The sequence below is a fragment of the Lagenorhynchus albirostris genome, chromosome 16 (genome assembly GCF_949774975.1).
Source record: "Lagenorhynchus albirostris chromosome 16, mLagAlb1.1, whole genome shotgun sequence".
Lineage (NCBI taxonomy): Eukaryota > Metazoa > Chordata > Mammalia > Artiodactyla > Delphinidae > Lagenorhynchus > Lagenorhynchus albirostris.
This window is the reverse complement of record NC_083110.1, coordinates 57,371,826-57,390,537: the sequence shown is the minus strand read 5'-3', so window position 1 is coordinate 57,390,537 and position 18,712 is coordinate 57,371,826. Positions and strand designations below refer to the sequence as shown.

The window sequence follows — 18,712 nt, the reverse complement described above, 5'->3', positions numbered from 1 at the left end:
ACCATTTCAGATCACCTAAACCTGTTTAATTAAATGTAAGGTCCTATATTTCAAAATTAATTGTTTTTTGAAAATGTCATTATAATAAAGTTGGAAGCCTAATTACTTTTTGGTGGAAGTTTTTTATACTGAACACATTATAAATCACATTTTTACTCTACAGGTGCTTCAGATGGAATAAAATTGACGGCAAACTCTCTATACTAAATTACATAGTGAAAAACAGTGATCTGAACCTAAGAGGATGAGTAGTGGCTATCTAGCCCACATCAATAATTTTTTTCCTTCTGACCCTCTATTTTATCTGATTTAGATAGTAAACTATTGAGTGGGTATTATAAGAATGTCTAAGGTATTAAAAGATGAAGGGAGCTAAAGGATAATTACTACCTGAGAGCAGAACATAGAGCTGTAGAGGAGCTCCTTTCCCTTCTCCACCCCATCAGGGCAAAGGATATATATATTATATATTGTGTTGTTTTTTTTTTTTTTTAAAGTAACTCAACATTAACAAAAAGGAAAAAGAGAAAAACATTGTTATAACTAGTTCTTTTTTGACAGATTAACCCAGCATTTTTTACTTTTTTCCCAACTTCTTTCTACTCATTTTTTACTTTTACTGGACCATCCACCATGAGAAACAAATCAATACAAAAAATTCAACCCTCTTGCATAAAATAGGAGCAGGGACATTAAACAGTCATGATATCAGGAGCAAGGAGTAAGGTACCCTACTAATAGTGAAGAGGAGAGCCAGAAAGCCAGTGAATAAGAAAGTAATAGCTCTATAGTCAAGGGTGGCCGGGAATGATGAAATAGCTGTGTATACCTAACAGTCACCTCAACTGGCTCTCAAAGCCTGTGATCTCCAACATCACCCAGGAGAGCTCAGTAGCACAGATATTCCTTGTATCTTTTAACTATGATGCATCCCAATAAGCAATGTTCACAACTGTCCTGGGTCATCAAGCTACATTATGTCCAGTAAGTTCTATTTAAGGGTAACTAAAAGATGCAAGTAAGACTTATCACACAAATTAGTGGGTGACAAATAACAGGAGAGTTACATAATCTCAAAATATTTCTCCATAATATACTTAATAATTACAAAAGAAAAGAACAGTAGCCTCACAGTGGAGAGATCTGGTAGATACCACCTTAACCTTATGTGCCTCTTGATATGATATACTGAGGTCATTGATATTATTGATATTATTACTTCTGAGGTCATCCTGCTCAATACACATAACCTCAATCTGATCATAAGAAAACAACAGACTAGCCCAAATTGACGGGCATCCTATAAAATTACTAGTCTGTACTTTAAAAAATGTCAAGGTCATAAGGAACTGCTTTCAGATTAAAGAAAACTAAAGAGATGTAACTGAATGCAGTTTGTGATCTGAGGTTCCTGGGGGGGAGGGGCTGAAACAAAATTGATGGTAAACTCCTCTGCACTGAATTATACAGTGAAAAATGAGCGAGCTGAGCCTAACAGGATGAGTAATAACTATCTAGCCTATATCCACAATTTTTTTCCTCCCCACCCTTTAACTGTTCTTGATGGGTAATTATTAAGTGGATATTACTGAGTGGGTATTATGACATAAGGTTTGTATAAAGGACATTATTGGAAAATATGAAACAAGTCTATGGATGAACTAATAACACTGTATCAATGTTAATTTCCTGACTGTTTCCCCGCTTTTAAAATTTACATATGGAAAAATTTATTATTTTTTGTTGTATATTTCTGAGTTTTGACAAAAGCATAAAGCTGTGTTAACCACCACAATCAAGATGTAAAGCAGTCCCATCACCTCCCAAACCCCCTTTCCCCAGTGATCACTGATTTATTTTGTCTCAATAATTTTGTCTTTTCTAAAATGTCATAAAATGAATCATATAGTATGTAATTTTTTTAGTCTTTTTTCACCTAACATAATACATTCATTTGTGAGATTCATTTGTTCATTGTGTTCTTGCATATATCAGCAGTTCTTTCCTTTTCATTGGCAAGTAGTATCACTGTATGGATGTACCAAAGTTTGTTTAGACATTCAACTTCCTGATTTTGACAATTTGTACTGTCATTTTTTTTTTAATTGAAGCAGTTGATTTACAATGTTTCAGGTGTACAGCAAAGCGATTCAGTGATACATTTATATCTACTCTTTTTTCAGATTCTTTTCTATTATAGGTTATTACAAGATATTCAATATAATTCCCTGTGCTATACAGTAGGTCCTTACTGTTTATCTATTTTATATAAAGTAGTAGTGTTAATCCCAAATTCCAAAGTTATCCCCCCCAGCACCCCCCCACACCTTTCTGCTTTGGTAACCATAAGTTTCTTTTCTATGTCTGTGAGTCTATTTCTGTTTTGTAAATAAGTTCATTTGTATCATTTGTACTGTGGTTACTTAAAAGAACTGTCCTTGGTTTCAGAAAACATACAACAGAAACATTTAGAGGTAAAAGGACATATGTCTGTAACTAACTTTCAAAGAACTCAGAAAATATAAGTAAATGGATGTTAGTATATATATGTGTGTATGTATAGAGATAAAGCAAACACGGTAACATGTTAACATATGGAGAATCTGTGTGAAGAGTATAAAGGGATTCCCTGGTGGTCCAGTGGTTAAGAATCTGCCTTCCAATGTAGGGGACATGGGTTCAATCCCTGGTCAAGGAACTAAGATCCCACATGCTGCAGGGCAACTAAGCCCATGCGCTCCAGAGCCCTCATGCCACAACTAGAGAGCCTGTGTGCTACAACTACTGAGCCCATACGCCACAACTAGAGAGAAGCCCGCATGCGTCAACAAAGAGCCCACATGCCACAACTAAGACCCGATGCAGCCAAATAAATAAATATTTTTGCAAAAAAAAAAAGTATAAGGGGATTTTTGTACTATTCTTTCAACTTTTCTGTAAATCTGTCAAAATAAAAATTAACCAAACAGATGAAACCTAGAAGAAAATATGTTAAGAAATGGAAAAACAGAAGTTAGATAAATGAAAAATAACTTGAGGGAAAAAATTCCTTCAATAAAAATAAAAGTTATATTCTACCTCTTAACCCTGAGCCAACTAGAAAAACCTGACTGCCCAGAACAACTCATTCACAACACTCAGATGGAACATTTCATTACACTAAATCATTTGCAGAATGTGTCTGTAAGTCCTGCAGTTAACAACAGTGTATAAATATTAGCATTACATGAAAATATTTCTGTAAAAGATACTATATAACTTGTTACCTTTTATATTAACTTGAATGTTTATCTCTTAACTCAGCATTCACTAGGTTAGAACTTTAAAGGGCAGAATAAAAGCCTCACTGACGACTTTGAATTTAACTTCAAACTGGAAGCATTAGAGTTATAACATCTGCAGACATGCAGATATGGTAACAAAAATTTGGGTAGGAAAAAGTCAAAGTGAAATACCGCTAAAGCCCATGCATTAGATCTCAGGGATGTATTTTGCCTAAAATGTTTCCGGAAGTAACCTGGGGGTGAATAAAAAAAAAAGGAATCACATTTTTTTAAAAAAAACTTAAACTGTCTCAAAATCAACACATTCAAATTTATTTTTTGTTGTTGTGGGTTTTTTTTTTTTTTTTGGCCGCACCGCACGGCATGCAGAACTTCCCAGACCAGGGATCAAACCTGCACCCCCTGGACCACTGGACCACTTAACCACTGGACCACCAGGGAAGTCCAACATATCCAAATTTAAAGCACTCTTTACCATTCCCACCCATTCTAGGCTAGCTCTTTCCTTCTCAACTTTTCTTTCTATCCCAGACCTAAATCCTCAGAGTCAATTTTTTAAAATTAATGAATTTATTTATTTTTGGCTGAGTTGGGTCTTCGTTGCTGCAGTCTGTCTCTAGTTGCGGCGAGTGGCTTCTCATTGCAGTGGTTTCTCTTGTTGCGGAACACAGGTTCTAGGTGCACAGGCTTCAGTAGTTGTGGCATGTGGGCTCAGTAGTTGTGGCTCGTGGGCTCCAGAGCACAGGCTCAGTAGTAGTGTGGCACACGGGCTTAGTTGCTCCGCTGCACGTGGGATCTTCCCGGACCAGGGCTCGAACCCGTGTCCCCTGCACTGGCAGGCAGATTCTTAACCACTGTGCCACCAGGGAAGCCCAGATTAATCTTTCTTAATCACCACTACTGCCGTGGTGGTCTTTTTTCCTCAAAAATTTTTAGTGGCTCTTTGTTTCTATGAAATTAAATATGAAGTTCTAGGCCTGGTTTTCAAGACCTTCCAGAATTTCTGCTACATTATATCAAGTTACTTCCCTCAATGTACATTTTTCTGCCCTAGTTAAGCAAGTCTCTTCACAGTCTTATAAACATGTGATTTGGTCTTGAAATTTCCATGCTAGAAGGGTCCTTAATGCTAGTCTAGAATTATAAACCAATTATTTAATCGATTTGAGTCCTACCCATTCTTTTTTTTTTTTTTTTTTGCTGTACGCGGGCCTCTCACTGTTGTGGCCTCTCCCCATTGTGGAGCACAGGCTCCGGACGCACAGGCTCAGCAGCCATGGCTCACGGGCCCAGCCGCTCCGCGGCATGTGGGATCTTCCCGGACCGGGGCACAAACCCGTGTCCCCTGCATCGGCAGGCGGACTCTCAACCACTGCGCCACCAGGGAAGCCCCCTACCCATTCTTAAAATGTTTCAACTGTCTTCTCTAAGAAACCATACAACTACTCCACCTTATTTTACTGGAAATGCCCTAACATTTTTATTTGGTCCACACAATTCGGCACTTAAATAGATGAATGTTTTGCATGTTACTCTCAACTACCCAATAAGACTGTAAGCTTATTGGGCAGTCTTTGTGGCTCCCTCTACCTCCCAACACATTACATGATATACTGATAATAAGGGCTTAATAAATAATTGGAACCTTACACCCACACCATCCAGCTAGCTTTAAAAATGGTTTTCATGGGGCTTCCCTGGTGGCGCGGTGGTTAAGAATCTGCCTGCCAGGGCTTCCCTGGTGGCGCAGTGGTTGAGAGTCCGCCTGCCGATGCAGGGGACACGGGTTTGTGCCCCGGTCCGGGAAGATCCCACATGCCGTGGAGTGGCTGGGCCCGTGAGCCATGGCCACTGAGCCTGCGCGTCCGGAGCCTGTGTTCCACGACGGGAGAGGCCACAACAGTGAGAGGCCTGCGTACCGCACACATACACACAGAATCTGCCTGCCAATGCAGGGGACAAGGGTTCGAGCCCTGGTCCAGGAAGATCCCACATGCTGCAGAGCAACTAAGCCCGTGTGCCATAACTACTGAGCCTGTGCTCTAGAGCCCGCGAGCCACAACTACTGAGCCCACGTGCCACAACTACTGAAGCCCACGTGCCTAGAACCCATGCTCTGCAACAAGAGAAGTCACCGCAATGAGAAGCCCACACACCGCAACGAAGCACCAAAGCAGCCAAAAATAAATAAAATAAATAAATTAAAAAAAAAAAGGTTTTCATAGCAGAGAAACTTCAGTGATAGCCCAACTACAGTCCTATCATCCCACCACTTTACTTATTCATTTATTTATTTATTTGGCCATGCCACGTGGGCACGTGGGATCCTGGTTCCCTGACCAGGGATCAAACCTGTGCCCCCTGCATTGAGAGCGTGGAGTCCTAACCACTGGACCACCAGGGAAGTCCCCATCCCAAAACTTTAATGCCAGTATAATTTACAGGAGGAGTTTGCCAGCTCCTGCTCTAAATAAAGTTTCTACAAATAATGTTTTATTGAAAGTTAGCCACCCTTGTTCATTATCTTGTCTGTGGCTGCTTTCACACTACAATGGCAGAGGTGAGTAGTCAGGACAGAGGTCCTATGGCCCACAAAACCTCAAATGTTTATTATCTGGTCCTTTACAAATAAAGTTTGCCAACCCTTCATTAACAAGGAAATGTTCTTCTGTTGATAAGCAAAGCACTCCTAACTTTTCAGATGTTTATGGCGGGAGCAATATTCTCCACAACCTAGTAAGTGGCTTATTTACTGTTTTCAGTTATCTATTCGAACACACAACTCCTGGTGACACGGATAATTAAGAGTTGATTATATAATCAAATAAAAAACTAAACTAATTTACACAGTGATGAAAAGTCAAGCCACTCATAATGACTTATAATAATCTTTGAGTAAGCATCTTGCTCAAGGTTGGATGGTGCAACAGAGCCTGAGCCTGTTTGAATAGACATCTGTTAAAAATAAAATTACCAGCTCTAAAACTAGAAGTAACATTTTCCACCTATGCCACATTCTTCACTGGGAGAATTCAATGGTCTCTGTAACAGGAAAATTGTATCATTTTAGCAAAGCAGGTAAATCGTGGTGAATTAAAATTATGATTTTGAATTACTTGTTCATCATCATGTAAAATGACAACCCATGTGAAGAGAAAAATCTTGAGACCAATTTCCATAGCTAGTTGCAAACATCATAACATGGGCTTGACCTGTAAATTACTAATTGGATTAATATTTTTCCCATTACCTTATTACATGATTTGGAGCTAATTATATCCTCAAAATATGTATGATTTGTAATTTTCAAAAACAAGACCAGGGCTTCCCTTGTGGCACAATGGTTGAGAGTCCGCCTGCCGTTGCAGGGGACACGGGTTCATGCCCCGGTCCGGGAAGATCCCACATGCTGCAGAGCGGCTGGGCCCGTGAGCCATGGCCGCTGAGCCTGCGCGTCCAGAGCCTGTGCTCCGCAACGGGAGAGGCCACAACAGTGAGAGGCCCGCGTACCGCAAAAAAACAAGTCCAATTATTCTTCTACAAGGTTAAAAGATGATTTAGCTACATAAATAAAAATCATTCAAACTCTTCAATGAAAAAGACAAAACACTGTGTGGCAGGGGGGTAGTGTATGCGTTGTGTGTTTAAGCAAATTTTAATTAATTCTTCTAGGATACAATGGAGAAAACTTAGGTCATTTAAGTTCAGAAGCTGACTGAAGAATCCTATTCAAGTACCAGTTTTATTTTAGGGAGGGCCTCAAGTGTCCTCATAAGATAATATTCTCTAGCATGTTTTCATGCACATTGCTTCTCCAGCACGTTTTATCATTTGACATATTCTATTAAACCACAGCCACATCAAAGCCTCCCTATACTGCTCACCTTCAACAAGATCCACTAGTTAAACCTTTCAAGAAGTGATATTTTCTAGTAATAACACCAATTCAAGCACAGTGCTAGGAACCGGAGAGAATGGAAAGCACTCTCTGGGACAACCAAACACAGAACTTCCATTAGTACTGCCTTACTCCCTTATGACAAAAGTCCAAAAAACGCCAAGTAGGTTTTTCCCTCTGCTACACTGTCCAACACTAATTACAAAACACAGATGCAGCCTTTCTCAAGATGCAAAGGGATTGTGTATATTTGCAAAGAACAACTATTTTTTATGCTTGCAAATTCTTAATCCTGTTTGGAGCTGTCAGTGGGGGTTAATGGAAGCCTTGGATAGGAGAATTCCAATCTGGTTGGCAGATGGATAGGTTGGTTATAGCTGCATAACTATGTCTTGCCTGCAGGCACAATTCAAAACACTGTTAAAGCAATATAAAGTCTCTGTCAAGCTGAACCATTTGGATCAGTGGCAAGGAGAAATAATAATAAAAAGAAGTTGATTTCTGGGCCTTGTACATTTATGCTAGTATGCAGAAGCTGATTAATTGTCATAGTGTGCTGGTCTTCTATACCTCAGATTTCTACTTCTGGAGTAGATTTTGCATGCTAATATAATCATTCTCCCTCTTGAGACATTAGCAAATAATCAAATGAAAAACAGGATCATAATTTACTGAGATTCGAGCAATTCTCTATGCAAATTTGACTTGTTATTGCTGCTGCCTCGTTAATCTGAATGCCTTTGACAAACTCCTTTGATTTATGAACTTGTGACAACTCCAATGTGTATATATTTTGCTAGATTGACATTATCATTAAGAGTGGGTGGACTGAGCTCACATGAATGGCTGATTTTATTCGCTGGTGTCTGCTGCTCAACAGCTGAGCATCTCCTCCTCACAAAGCCCCTGAGCGTCAGGCTCTTTCCATCTTCCCATCCATTCATCATCTCGATGTTAATTGGCCCAGGCTTTAAGCAAATTTTCAACACGATTTAAAGGCACGATGACACTGATTACTGACCCTCTGCCATACGGTGCCTATTGATTAACCTGACAGAGATGATGAGCTTGAGGGAAACTAGGTGTGTGGGGACCTCAAGAGGAAAAATATATTGTCTATGCAGGCAAACACTTGTCATTACCCCACAAGCCAGAATTTGCACAGCAGACATTCTTAAAACACACTACTGCTTTAACACCTATAGCTAATGCAAAAAGTGCTTTCTGTATTCAGATATTACAGATATGTCATGTCAAAGTGCATGACACATTCAGTATTTAGAAGAACTCCCCAGATAGATGGCTGCCTTTCAACCAATTATGCTTGTGTTGGCTGATGTATGTATTTTAGGTTAAATGCAAGGAAAGTGCTGGGTGGCCTAGCAATGCTGTATTACATCAGAAAAGAATCAGAACAGGAAAACAAACCTAAAAATAGGTAGAGGAAGGAAGAAAGGAAGGAGTAAAATTGCTGCCATTCCACCACTACTACAATAAGCTGCCATTCTATCACTATTACAATAAGAGGTACTCTTAAAAAGGAAGAGAACCACCTGATTTTACAAATTTTATTTTCTATTCTTTAGATACTGCTACCTGATTCCAACGTCAAACTATTTCTGGCATAGAAATTACCAATAACTGAATATTTTAAAATAAAACTAAATAATACTTAAGTCTAACAAACATTCCCCTTAGATTCTTGCTTGCCAGTTTCCAACAACTGCTGCACAAACTGCTGTACTTAGGGAAATTGTGCAGAATATTTGAAGTTAAGCTTCATGAGAAAACTAAATGCTTCATTATTTGAGAAAAAATATTAAAGTTCATAATGAATAGTTACTGAGCACACACATTAATAACAAACAAAAATATGTTTTAAGATGTGCAAATTTACAAAAGCAAAGTCATGCAGCACACTATCAGGGATCAGACAAAAACCATCTTTAGATAGAGAAGGTTCTTATTTAAAACAAAGCTAACAAAATATGTTCCCTCTGGCCACACACATCACCTTGTTTACTTACGAGTCCTGGGGGGACTGCCAATATACAATTTTAAACACGGAGATTTTGGAGCAGCTCTAACAGTTCTTTCAAAGCTAAAATAATAGAAAACTGAACAACAGCCCGGCTGTAGTCCTATTACAGTGACATGGGCTGTTAATGTAAGAGATCAAATGTTTTTCAAGTCAAACAGCATTGGTTCCTGTTATACTGGAACATGCAGCTTACTCCCTAAAAGCCTGCCTCCTGCTCTTTTAAGATAAACAAGCTCAACTAAGCACTGAGATACTCTGATAAGAAGGATGGAAGAGTCGAACAGCACCAGGGAGTGACAAGGCAAGGACATGAAGGAGCAGAGCTGCTTTTGTTAACTTTCAAGTTATAGAATGTATCATAATACAGCATTTTAATATTTCACTATTAAAAACATAGCTAGCATAGGAGGAGAGATTTCTATCAATAAATATGCGGAACAGGAAAAAAAACTAAAATAGTGTTCTGTTTTGTGAACAGGAGAGGTATTATTACACAGCTGTCTGAACACATTCAGCTTTGTGACTTCTTAATCAAAGGTTTGAACATTAACTTAGCAATGACTATAAGTACTATATAAAAGAGCTTGTAATTATGTTAAGATGCTCCACATCAGAAGTGAGAGTCCAATTTAATTCTAAAGGTTTTTTTGACTCTTAAGGCCTGATTTAAAAACAAACAGAAAAACTTCATACCTTGCCTTTTTTTTTTCCTTTTATTCTGCTTAACAACCCAACGCAGTCACCAAACTACATCTATTTATAACAATGTGGCTTAATATTTTTTAAATCCCAGTAGGCTTGCAAAGAGGGCATTTATATACTACTGCGGGTTGTTTGTTTTTTCTTGACAGAACCAAGATGACTATCATTCATTCAGAAAAAAATGTGTTTCATACGTATGCTTTCACTGTTTAAAATACAATGAAAATGCACAGAGTAGCTAAACAAGCACAGTAAAATGAATAAAGGTTCACCAGGAGGATTTGGGATAGAAAGACATACATAATAAGAAAAACCAATCTCACTTATCACAGTGAACAAAAGTATAAATAGTTTAATTTACTTCTCTTACCTTTAAATCTACATGAATCTAAAATAATTTTTTTTCCTTTTCAAGATAGAACCTTTATGCTTACATGTTTAGGACAGACCCTTTCATGCCACAATTTTCTTTGCTGCCATATTTACACAATATTTCATCCAGTGATCCTATGCATATAGTTCTATGTGAATTAAGAGGCAAACATTTGCTTCTACTAATAAGGACATCTGGTTATTTTTGTAACTCAGAGACATCTGCTTTCAGTAGATCTTTTTGATTTCTCAAAATGGGGTTGAGAACTATAGAACCCTTAGGAGGTATGCCAAAATCCGTTCTCTCTGCAGAATAGTTATTTCTGTCATTCCTGTTCCTGAATTTTTTCTGCTAAATGACTTTCATCACACCTTGGATATCTTCCCTGCTTTAGTGCTCCCATTTTATTACAATTCAACAATACTGAGGAAGAAATTTAGGGCTCCTTTACAGTTGATAAACTTATCCCCAAATCTATCCATTTGGAATGAAAATAAAACCATCTCAAGTAAATAAGTAAATTTGTGGAAATCGGATTGGGTTAGGTTAAGATTTGTATTTCGGTGTATATTTCTATTATGCACTATCCCTTATTTAATCACTCTCCTTCTTCCTTATTATTATTAAGAAATTATTCTTCTGTGGGCTTATTATCCTGTGGACATTTCCACTAATTATACGAAGTCTTAATGAATTTTCAGGTCTTTAAAATTACAAATACCATCTCCACTCATTTACTTATATAGATTTTTGGTTTCCAAGGGTGAATAACACAGTCCAACACAGGTCTTGAAGGGTATGCCTTAAAGAATAGCAACTTACCGATAAGAAATCAAACATCACACTTTGCTTTATGGTCCTTGCTTTCCTCTTAAAGTGCCAACTAGACAAATTATACTCCTTATTCAGGATACTTGAGTTTAAGCTCTAACTTTTGCTTTTAGTGTAAATTCTGCTTTCTCATTTTCTGCTCATCTCCACTACAGATATTTTAAAATACATATATACAGGGCTTCCCTGGTGGCACAGTGGTTGAGAGTCTGCCTGCCGATGCAGGGGACGCGGGTTCGTGCCCCGGTCTGGGAGGATCCCACATGCCGCGGAGCGGCTGGGCCCGTGAGCCATGGCCACTAAGCCTGCGCGTCCGGAGCCTGTGCTCCACAACGGGAGAGGCCACAGCGGTGAGAGGCCCGTGTACCGCAAAAAAAAATAAAAAATATATGTATTTATATATAATGAGGGAAAATATGTTTTTAAACAGAAAACAACTAATATAATTCACACTGACTACATTCTCACAGGTCTCTAAGTAGCCAGATACCAAGGTAGTACTGGCCTAAAGGATTTAAAATTTAAGTGAGAAGGCTTCCATTTCTGAAGGGTCAAAGGTTATAAACATCAATTCATGTCGTCAGTTTTTCATTTGTACCAAACAACAAAATTTTTAAAAAAAGAAAAACAGATCAACTTTGAGTTCTACCAAGAGTGGTCTGATAAATTTATTTGGAAAGATAGCTAATTTTACTACCCCAGGGACAAACAACCTTGTAGGGTTGTTGTTGTTAACAATGCTCTTTGATGTGTAAGTAACAAATTTAAAAAGATTTTTTTCTCCAATAGATTATTTTTTCTATAACAATGCAAATGGTCTCTACTTAAAGGATATGTTTGTACATTATTCTAACAAAATTATTTCTCTTAAGCCTGTGGTTTTAAATTATTGGACCACTAGAGAATATGGTAATCTTCCATTTTGCTAAGTATATAGAATTTTGTTTGTACATCTCCAACAAACCCTATAAATAGTTTGATTGTGATGTCATTACTTTTCACGCCATAACTGTTCTTAATCTAAAGAATCACAAGAAACCCACATTATTTTCTTTTCTCAGAATTACTCAATAAGTCACTATAATTATAAAAAGCAAAAGTTTCACTATCATTTAGCAGGAGTAAAGAATTTTCTTCAGAAATATTAATGATCCTTTATTGATTAAAGAAAAAAGGTCAGAAACATTCATCTAAATGTTGCAGAATTATTCCATCTTGGATCAGCATCTCAATTTTAGAGTGGCTGTTTTTAATTAGATAATCATTTAAGCATGATTTTTTTTTATTGAAGTGTAGTTGAGTTACAATGTGTTAGTTTCACATGTAAAGTTATGCAGATATAGCTACATATATATATATATTCTTTTTCAGATTATTTTCCATTATAGGTTATTATAAGATATTATAGTTCCCTGTGCTATACAGTAGATCCTTATCTATTTTATATATAGTAGTATGTATCTGTTAATCCCAAACTCCTAATTTATCACACTCCCTTTCTGCTTTGGTAACTGTAAGTTTGCTTTCTATATCTGTGAGTCTACTTCTGTTTTGTAAATAAGTTCATCTGCACCATTTTTTTTAGATTCCACATATAAGCATGATTATTTAAGTTTATTTAGTTGAATAAATAATGATTAACCAATTCAGATTGGGCTGATTTAATCAATGATCTCTTTAAAAAAATCTGTTATTAGTATTGTCAATGCTATTTTGTTGAGTTATGGAATGAAAAAAATCACTAACTTCAGAGTTTGATAATGAATGATTGGTTTGAGAGATATCAAACATTAGTTTTAATACCACAGTACTTGTTCTTTGCAGTACAGAACCTGTGAATACCATAATGGCCAACTTTGGTATTAAAGTTTGTTTGCCACAATTCCCTCTTGTGGAAACCGATATACCTCGTGCTTCTGCATACAAGGAAGGAACGGTAGACTTCAAAACCAGCTGCCTATCACTGACTGCTGTACAAAGGATATTCTGGGTAGTGGTTGGTAAAGAAAGCACAGCCATTTCTAAATGCCAGTAGCGCCCAGCATCTCCTTTCCTTTTGAGTGGAATAAAGTCTGCAAGCACTGACTGGTGGGTCATTCGACCCACGGGGGCCTGGAAAGCTTTCAAGAATAACAGAGGTCATGTAACTGCCAAAAGAGCATTAGCCACTCAATCATAATGGATAATTAAATGACCTACATGATTCCTGAAATAGCTGCTCTATATTTCGTCTATTACTTGTGTCCCTCAAGATAAGCTACTCCTCTGGTCTGCCTTGACCTGCAAAAGTCCAAAATGCACCTGAAAACTAGCTACATGCTTCTGTTGCTTTGTAAATCCACACCCCCCCCCACACACAAGTAGTCATGCCCCAGACTATGCTTTCAAGAGGACACACACACAAAAATCAATCTTGTATCCTTCTCCCTATTGTGCTCTCTGGAATACAAATGACTAAAGCAAAGAAAAAAAATTAGTAAATTCCTGGCTTAGATCTTTGGGGGATAAAAGGAAGAAGCATAGAACTACAAAAAAGGAAAGTCATGACAAAAATTTTTTTAAGTTTTGCTCATATGCCTCCAAAGAATTTTACATTGATTATAAAGCTAGTAAGGAATGTTTTGTGGGTAGCAAGTCATTAAAACTCCAGTTGCCTGAATTGCATTTTTGATATGTGGGCTATTAGAATCTTTCCTGGCCTAGATTTTAGTTCATACAGAAAGCAAACTGCTTCTGAACAAAATAAAATATACATGGAACCAACTGTTTTATAATAGCAGTAGCAAAGGGAGCAAGAATCTATATGCTTCACGTTTTCATCTCTTTAAATAGTTCGACAATCTCACTATAATATTTGATTAGAAATACAACCAAATAGAAGCCAGCTGCATGAAATGGCAAAAATGTACTGGAGAATATGCTTCTGTAGGAGAAAAAGGTCTGCCTGTGGCCCTAGAGGTAGGGGCATATCAAGCAAACACTGCAGAAAGAGGCAAGAGACAAGTAACCAAAGACAACTCCACAATAATGGCAAGGGACAAGGGATGTGAGGGACAAAAGAGCTCACATTTAGAATACCTTGGAGGCTACTACAATTTTTCTGTTCCACAGGAAATTATGTAGCTTGAGGCTACTGACTACCCTGGTCTCTTACTAGTACATGAATGGCTTATTAAACCTAGAACATATCTGTTTTAGTTAACTTCTGGGCAGGGGGGGTTAGAGGGGGAGAAGAGAACAAAATGTACTTAAATGCTGAATTTTTTCTCCAGGCTGAATGCCTTTCATCCAATAAGACATTCAAAGCAGTGACCCAGCAAATAGATTGAAAAAGCAATCTTCCGTCCCAGAGCCACATTATCATTCCTATTCACTATTCTCCATGAGATATCTCAATCAGCTGTGTGTGACAACGCAGCCCATTGCTGGGTTAATTAAACATTTGACTTTAACACCCTCCCCATCATTAAGCAAATAAAAACAGATAATTCAAACTGCACTTCATCCTCAGGGTACAAAACACACATGTCAAAATTAAGAGAGTCCAAGGCCTCTGGGGAATTCTGTTGGGGCTATAATCAGTTTAAATCTTATCTGGTTTATCAATTATTCTATTGATTAAACCAAAGTGGTTATACACAACTCCTCTGCCACATGGGATTGATGTCAGCAGAGCAAGAAAATAACTCCAGGAGGTTCCAAACTGATTTAAAAAGAGACCAACAGACAGACCAATAATAGTCGATTATTACATACCAGTGATCCATATACTGAAGAGTTGATTCTTAGTTTCAGGTGGGTGAAGTGAACTGTTTCCAATAACTATATCCCCCTGCTACACCTTAGCACTGGCTTGAGTAAATCCATGTCTTGGAAGATCAACATATTTTCCACTGATTTAAACAGAAGCTAGCATGCTCAGCGGTTGAAATATTTTATAAATACAGACCCTAAACTGTAACAGAGAATTTCAAACAAGGACAACTAAAGTTTTTTCTTATCTCACCTGTCTGCACATGACCACGAACATACAGGGATGAAAGGGGACATACCTGAGAATTGATTCTCCTAAAAATATGTTATCACCCAGCTATTACAGTGTCCTAAAACACCAAATTCTTGAAAAACAGAATCTAAGAAATCAGAGACCTTACCACAGATACAGAGTTGTGACTCCTTTTATTAATTCCAAGGGCAAACGTCTTCAAAGCCATTATAACAATGAATGTATAGAGGTGTATCTGCAAACAAAATGTTTTGTCTTTTTTAAAATTTTAATTAATTAATTAATTTACTTTTAGCTGCGTTGGGTCTTTTGTTGCTGCACGTGGGCTTTCTCTAGTTGCCGTGAGCGGGGGCTACTCTTCTTTGTGGTGCATGGTTTTCTCATTGTGGTGGCTTCTCCTGTTGTGGAGCAGAGGCTCTAGGTGTGTGGGCTTCAGTAGTTGTGTCACGTGGGTTCAGTAGTTGTGGCTCACGGGCTCTAGAGCACAGGCTCAGTAGTTGTGACACACGGGCTCAGTTGCTCCACGGCATGTGGGATCTTCCCGGACCAGGGCTCGAACCCGTGTCCCCTGCATTGGCAGGCAGATTCTTAACCACTGCGCCACCAGGGAAGTCCCAAACAAAATGTTGATATCCAAGCCCTAACATATGGAATTCCTATTGAATTTTTTAAAACACAATTTTTGATACTCTCCTGGTCAATTGTGTAATATCCTTCAAATGTCCAAACCCTTATCGACTCAAGGCCATGCCCTACTATATATGAGAAAGGCACCAATAAAGCCTACTAACAAGAAAAGGGGGGGGGGTTAAAATTACTCCACACCTTATATTTGTGCACTCATAGCTGTGCTCTTCAGAAACAAAATTTGTTCATTGCTAATGTGGGCACACGTGCAACCAACCATAATTTAACTTATCTCCTTCAGATTTTTTGTTTTCAGGCAGACTAAGTAAGAAACCTGCATTAGCATGCTGTATTCTACACTCACCACTAGAAATACTGAGGGTGCTATTTGTAATTGTATTCTTTTTAAGAGGTTTGTTCTCTGCAGCTGTTTTCTGCTTGCAGTGTATTTTGTGTAATCAGCACATCATCATAAATACATTGGCTGTTCCCCTGAGGGCAGCTGTCAGTGTTTAATTTACAGAACAACCTGGCCAATGTGAATTTTAACACTACAGCACTATGGCAAGGAGTTACCACACTCTGTGAAAAACAGGTTTCTATGAATTTTTATATCAAGAGCTGGTCCCAGGACAATTTAAGTTCTAGAAATAGATGGTTTAAAGAAGTACTTTATACCTTGTATGCAGTAGACTCCTTCCCACTCATAGCCTTAGAAGAAACCCTGAAGTAACTACCAAACCACAAGTGGGCACTACAAATTCTGGAGACAACAGGGTTGAAAATCTATGATTTACCAGCAGGAGGCACTGTAATAAATGTTACCCATCTCTTTTTAAAGCTACATGTAAAGCTATCAAAAACATCACTGCTCCCTTAGAAGGTATGTAATGGCAGAAGGGAAAACCATTTAAGATCACTCTTTTTGCTGAGATGAGCTATATCTGATACGAAAATAAGTATACTGCTTCCTTAGACCGGCTACTAAGCCAGACCTCTAGCTCAATGAATGGGAAAAATACATGAAACTAATGGTTATTCACAGCAGTAGTCCCTCAAATTATCTACATAGTGCCTGGTACATAAGTTCTTAATAAATGTCTAATAAATAACTATAATCTCCTCGAGGACAGGGTCTGAATCTTAATTTATGCCCAGTACTTTGTACAGTACCTGGCACACAGAAGGTACTCTATACATGAATTAAACTGAGTTGTCGCTAGTTGTGAATGGCAATGTTATTTGTAAAGCCTTAAATCTACATGGTATCAAAATACATTTTCTAAATCAGTAAAATGCCCTTGAAAGCAGATATAAAGAGTGCATATCATATATTTTAGTCATTTTAAATTTTTAAATTTATTTTATCTATTTTATTTTTGGCTGCATTGGGTATTCATTGCTGCACAAGGGCTTTCTCTAGTTGCAGTGAGCAGGAGCTACTCTTTGTTGCGGTACGCGGGCTTCTCATTGCAGTGTCTTCTCTTGTTGCGAAGCAAAGGCTCTAGGTGTGCAGGCTTCAGTAGTTGTGGCATTCGGGCTCAGTAGTTGTGGCTCGCAGGCTGTAGAGCGCAAGCTCAGTAGTTGTGGCGCACGGGCATAGCTGCTCCGCAGCTTGTGGGATCTTCCCGGACCAGGGCTTGAACCCGTGTCTCCTGCATTGGCAGGTGGATTCTTAACCACTGCAGCACCAGGGAAGCCCCTGTTTTAGTCCTATTAATCAATGCTATTTGTATAGCTCAGAAACCTAAGTAGCTCAATCCTACAATAAAAACCAAATTAGCCTATAAAATATTGCAACATTAAAACTTACTTTTTATTTTAATAATGAAGACCATATATAAGAGATTGAAACTTATACAAGAAAGGTATCCAGTAGCACTTTTCTACTGTTAAAGTGGTATTACAGGTCCACATACACACTCTATAAATCAAGTGATTATACATGTGTATTTTTCTGTTAAGGGTTATTTTATAAGTTAGAATGCCTAGAGTTATACTGAATCAAAATACAGTTCATGCTTGCTGAGTTGTCCTCAGTGTATTTGCTTTTAAAGTTGTACAGAATTATATTTTCATGATGTTTTACAAAAATCATTAAATTGTGATTAATGGGTTCTTTTTTTTTAGAAAAGGAAGAATTACCTATTTCACTTCAGAGAATTGCAAACTTGACCAAATTTGTGATAAAGTTAAATTTTAAACAATTAACTAGAGCAGCAGAAATTTGTAAAACTTGCTCTGAGACTGCTATAATTAAAATATTTCCTATAATAATTTAAAAATTTTATATAAGCATAATTATGTATAGTAAAATTTGATAACACCCTTAAATTGACTGACTGACTTTCAGTATTTTGACAATCAGAAAGAAATTTTATTTAAGAACACAAGCCCTATATCATTACTTTCTGTTATGCTAAGAATTTTTAAAAGGTAATTCTGTTTTACATTTATGTCATATGAAAGGCAAAATGAAAAATAACACGACCCATTGACTCAGTACATTTGGATTTGTTTTCACCAATTATACTGATATTAGAAGTTTTTAATTCAGTTGAATATTTGAGACTTAATACTTTGTAAAAAACTTTATGCCTAATAAAACATATCTTAATTCTTAATAGGTAAATTAATCACATTCTTTCTTCTTAGATTTAGAACTACAAAAATACATCCTGAGACCTTTTGAACTAAACTGGATGGGGTTAGACTAAGGTCACGCTAGATCAGATGACTACATTCTGTCTTCCCTGGAGACCAGGCAGTACTTCCATGCGCTGCCATTAGATAGCAGCACAGTACACGCCATCATTCATATCTCCCCCAGTCTCTCCTGTTAAGGTTGGAATTATCTCAGTTACACACACACACACACACACACACACACACACACACACACACACACACACACACACACACACACACACACACACACACACACACACAC

At 37.7% G+C, this 18,712-nt stretch overlaps 1 protein-coding gene across 10 annotated transcripts in view; it reads right to left on the bottom strand.

Annotated features, from left to right (window-relative positions):
- The window catches only part of BTRC (beta-transducin repeat containing E3 ubiquitin protein ligase), a 184,567-nt gene that overhangs the window by 88,860 nt on the left and 76,995 nt on the right, over window positions 1-18,712 (bottom strand). The window contains exon 1 of one of the 10 annotated variants that reach the window (XM_060125586.1): window positions 15,284-15,350. The exons of the other annotated variants lie outside the window; for them this stretch is intronic. Within the exon in view, the coding sequence (XP_059981569.1) occupies window positions 15,284-15,343 (60 nt within the window). The 5' untranslated portion in view covers window positions 15,344-15,350. Of the gene's footprint in view, window positions 1-15,283; window positions 15,351-18,712 lie in introns of those variants that run through there. 10 annotated transcript variants of the gene reach the window in all.